The sequence below is a fragment of the Leishmania donovani genome, chromosome 30 (genome assembly GCF_000227135.1).
Source record: "Leishmania donovani BPK282A1 complete genome, chromosome 30".
Classification (NCBI taxonomy): Eukaryota; Euglenozoa; class Kinetoplastea; order Trypanosomatida; family Trypanosomatidae; genus Leishmania; species Leishmania donovani.
In genome coordinates this window covers 1184107-1187787 of record NC_018257.1, presented here as the reverse complement: position 1 = coordinate 1187787, position 3681 = coordinate 1184107, and the positions used below count along the sequence as shown (strand labels likewise).

General features: G+C 55.8%; 1 protein-coding gene across 1 annotated transcript; it reads left to right on the top strand.

Moving 5' to 3' along the window:
* Nucleotides 1-1797: 1797 nt before the first annotated feature.
* Nucleotides 1798-2223, top strand: LDBPK_303220 (hypothetical protein, conserved; the record flags this gene model as incomplete). The annotated part of the gene is made up of 1 exon (XM_003862985.1): nucleotides 1798-2223. The coding sequence occupies one exon, from the start codon at nucleotides 1798-1800 to the stop codon at nucleotides 2221-2223; it is 426 nt and encodes a 141-aa protein (XP_003863033.1).
* Between the last annotated feature and the right edge of the window lie 1458 nt (nucleotides 2224-3681).

Sequence of the window (3681 nt, the reverse complement as noted above, 5' to 3'; positions counted from 1 at the left end):
GGTCGTAGATGGTGTTGCGTCGGAGCGACCTGCGGCAGCGAGCGCGTTTGCACCACCCACATGATGGGCAGGGTGTCAGCGTGACCCAAGCGTGTCTCGCCCGGCCCTCGCTGCTTACTGGGGGAGAGCTTGGAGCGCCACCCCGAGGGAGATGCACCGGCGGGGCGGCCGGCATGATGGGAGCGGCTGTGAGGTAACCCTGCGAGGCAGAGGTGGGTAGAGTACGAGGCAGGGCCCGTGCGCAGGTGGCCGAGCCGGTGCGCTGCCGTAATGCACGTGCCGGCCGCTGCGTTGCACCGGGCGACGGGGCCTGTGACGTGCCCGGGGGTGTCTGGAGAGGTGCTGAGCTCGTGCTCTGTGGCAGAATGGTCGCCTTCCTAGAATAAGAGCGTATCTGCTGCACAGTTGTGTTCACGTCGCGCGTGCGATGGGATGGGAATCTCCGTTGCTCCTGTTCTTTCGTTTGCGCTTTGGTGGACCGTCTTCCGTCCGCTCTCCCTCTCTCGGTTTACTTCTTTAGCTTGTCTAAGCGATTCTGTGTGAAGGCATGCTGGGGTGCTCGTGTGCGGCTTCGTTGTTTTTGTGCGGCGAGTGCTCCATGATAGCGACTTCCGTTGCTCTTATTGTTAAGGCTCATCAAGAGCCACACAGAGCAACTCAAGAGGGCGAAGAAGCGGAGCAATGAAAGAGCTGATCGTAAGCAGCGTATCGAACAGTGTAATCAACAGCACGAGTAACAGCTTTGACATGTCGGCAAGTGCGTATCACCTGACTTGCATCCACCACAACACATCCACCACGTCAGGATACTGTTTCCCTCCGTTTTTCCTGCCGTGCTGTTGAAGAAACGACAGATTTTCTGAGTTTTCTCCGACTCTCTGTAGGTGCGCAGATTTTGCTTGTCGTATTGCCAAAGGCGAAGGCCACAAGGGACCGGCGAGGCTGGCTGGATGGCAGGTGTGCGCCTAGTGCTTCCATTCGAGAGCAGACCTGTGCACAAGGCAATCTCTCTCTGATGCACACCGAGCGCATTCCGTCCCACTGGGCATACTTGCAACGTGGGCTCACTCTCTCGTAAGCCCTATTTATCTCTCACTGTTTCTTCCCCGCGAACAAGACCAGGTGCATAACGGGGCGCTGCTCAAGCAGCCCTGACCATACTCGACAAGCCTATACATCGAAGTACAGCGTGATCATCGTCCACATACAAGCGTTTGTGTCTGTGAGAGCACGGATCTTCACTGGACGACAGCGTATTTGACTGGAGATTTTGCTATCGAAAAGGACGGTGCCTTCTCTCTTGTCAGAGATGGCACTGTGACGCATACTACTGCTTTTGTGCTGTTGCCCTGCCGTTTGTGCGCGTGTTACGGCGCGCGACGCAATGTCTTTCTCTTTCCCTGCTCCATCCTATCTCTTCACTCTGTTCGTCTCTCGCCGCGGGTTTGTGCTGTCGTCCACCACCCCTCCCACCTCCCCGTCGCTTCCCCTCCTTTACCTTCGCATGTTTCAACATTCGGATCCACACTGAAACAACAGTTCCACCTGCATCTTTGGCGCACGCACATAACGTCCGCGCAAGGCTCTCGCGGTGCTGTCTTGCGTCCGCTCGAGGTCCACCTTGATATCCATACTCACACAGGGTGATCACCAGCAGACAGAACAGTGACTGTGCACCTATCTCGCTCTCTCTTGCACATTACCGTAACACACACACACACAAAGACACGTGCGTTAATAACGGACAAGGAGGCAGTAAAAGAGCAACCACCTTTCATCACGGATTCCTTTGAGAGAATGAACAGCAAGGCTATTTTGTTCGTGTCGAACATATCGTCGATCGCAAATGCGCAATACCTAGAGCGGTTATTCTCGGCGTACGGAACTGTGCACCACGTGGAGCTGTTCGGCGAGGGCCCACACCGCTACGCAGAGGTGACATATGGCACCGTCGATGACGCCGACGCTGCTGTGGCGGCGCTGCACTGCCACTACCAGACGTGCCGCAACTTGCCGATGATTGTCCTCTACTCACAGAATAGTCCCGCCGTCTCCGTCTACGGCCATCAAGTCGGGGAGGAGTTCATGAAGGCAGCAGAGGAGAAGCGGCCACCTCGCCCGCTCATGTTGGACGAGTTCGATAGCAATTACCAACGCCTTGGGGTGCAGCCGCCACCTTCTGAGAGCGAAATCATCCTCGAGCACCACACTCCGGGTTACTAGCGAGGAAAGGGGAGGGGGGCGAAGGGCACCGAATGAGGGATGTACGCACGACTTCGATAGGCGTGATCCTCTCCTATGTCCCTCACTCTCTGCCCCTTTTTGCTGCTCTACACTTGCCTCTTTAAGTCCCAACATGGCGATTGGTTCTCTTGTGCGACCCGGCTTGAACTTGCGGAAGAGGGTGGCGCTATGTACTTAGGCGGTTTGGGTCTTATCGGGTGTGATCGGTAACTAACAGCACTTTATCGTTGGCCTTTCTTTTTGCTTCATCCCATCTCTTCACTTTTCGTTGTTTTCGCTGTCGTGAAAGGCGAGCTCCTCTTTTGTTTGCACCCCTGTGTATCTTCGGTACTTCTTTTTGCTCGTCTCCGGACGCATGCTCGCGTTTGTGGTTGTTGCGCGCGTGCCACGCTTGCGTTCCTGTGGCGCATAGCACCGTCCTCCCTCCTTGCTTTCTGCCGAGCTGCAAAGGGTGAAGTACGCCATTCCTTGGAATGGAATTAATTGCATTTGTTTTGGCGTGCGTGCGTGGGTGCTGTTGGTCGGCGCCTTGCCCCTCTTTCTTGTCCACGTCCACTCCACACCACAACGAGGCCTCAAACACCTCCCCACTCCCTTTCCCGCATCTGCTCGAGTGTGCCACTCTCTCGCCGTCATCACGTCTTCTCTTCTCCGAGCTTCTGTTTGCCATGTTTGCTCTTTCTGATCGCATTTTTTGGGTGTCTCCACATTTCTCTGTACTGCGTGTTTATGTGCTTTGCCTTCATCTCCACTGCGCTCTCTCTTTTGGGCCTCCCCTCCCACTCCTCTAGTTCTGACGAGAACGAAAATAGAAGTGGTGAGCCCCCCCCCCACCCCCCACCCACCCACCTTACTCCCACCCTAAAGCACCCAACCACGCAGAACGAAACAAAAAGAAAAGAAGCCAGTGCTACTTCCTGTCATTAGATGCATGCATGTGGGGTCTCGAGAGCGAACGCATGCCGCTGTGTCAGAGGGAGGGGCGCTTGCCAGCTTCTATGGGCGGTGTCACCTCTCACGTTCACCGCTGTCCACCGCTTTAGTGCGCCGCGGATGCGGGGGTCGGTTCGCAGATTCTTTCGGCAATGCTCATATGTGGATGACAGATGTGTATTTCTGCGTTTCGTGAGCGACTCCTTCACCTACTCGTCAGATTTTGAGAGCCTCTGTGGCCGCGCCGGTTCTTTGGCGCTTTTGTGTGCGCTTTTCCTTTCTTATTGTGTGATGGTGCTTCTCCTAACTGACCACAGACTCTCTCGCTATCTTTGGCCCTTTTCAGACTCTTCGCACCCGCTGTACTTGCGTGTTTGTAAATGCTGGTGCTTGGTGTTTCCTCTCCGTTGCGCATTCCTTGATGACCGGAGGCACGTCGCAACGCGTGGCATCCTCATGGCCCCGGGCCGCCCCTCCCCCTATCCCCCTATCCCCCTATCCCCC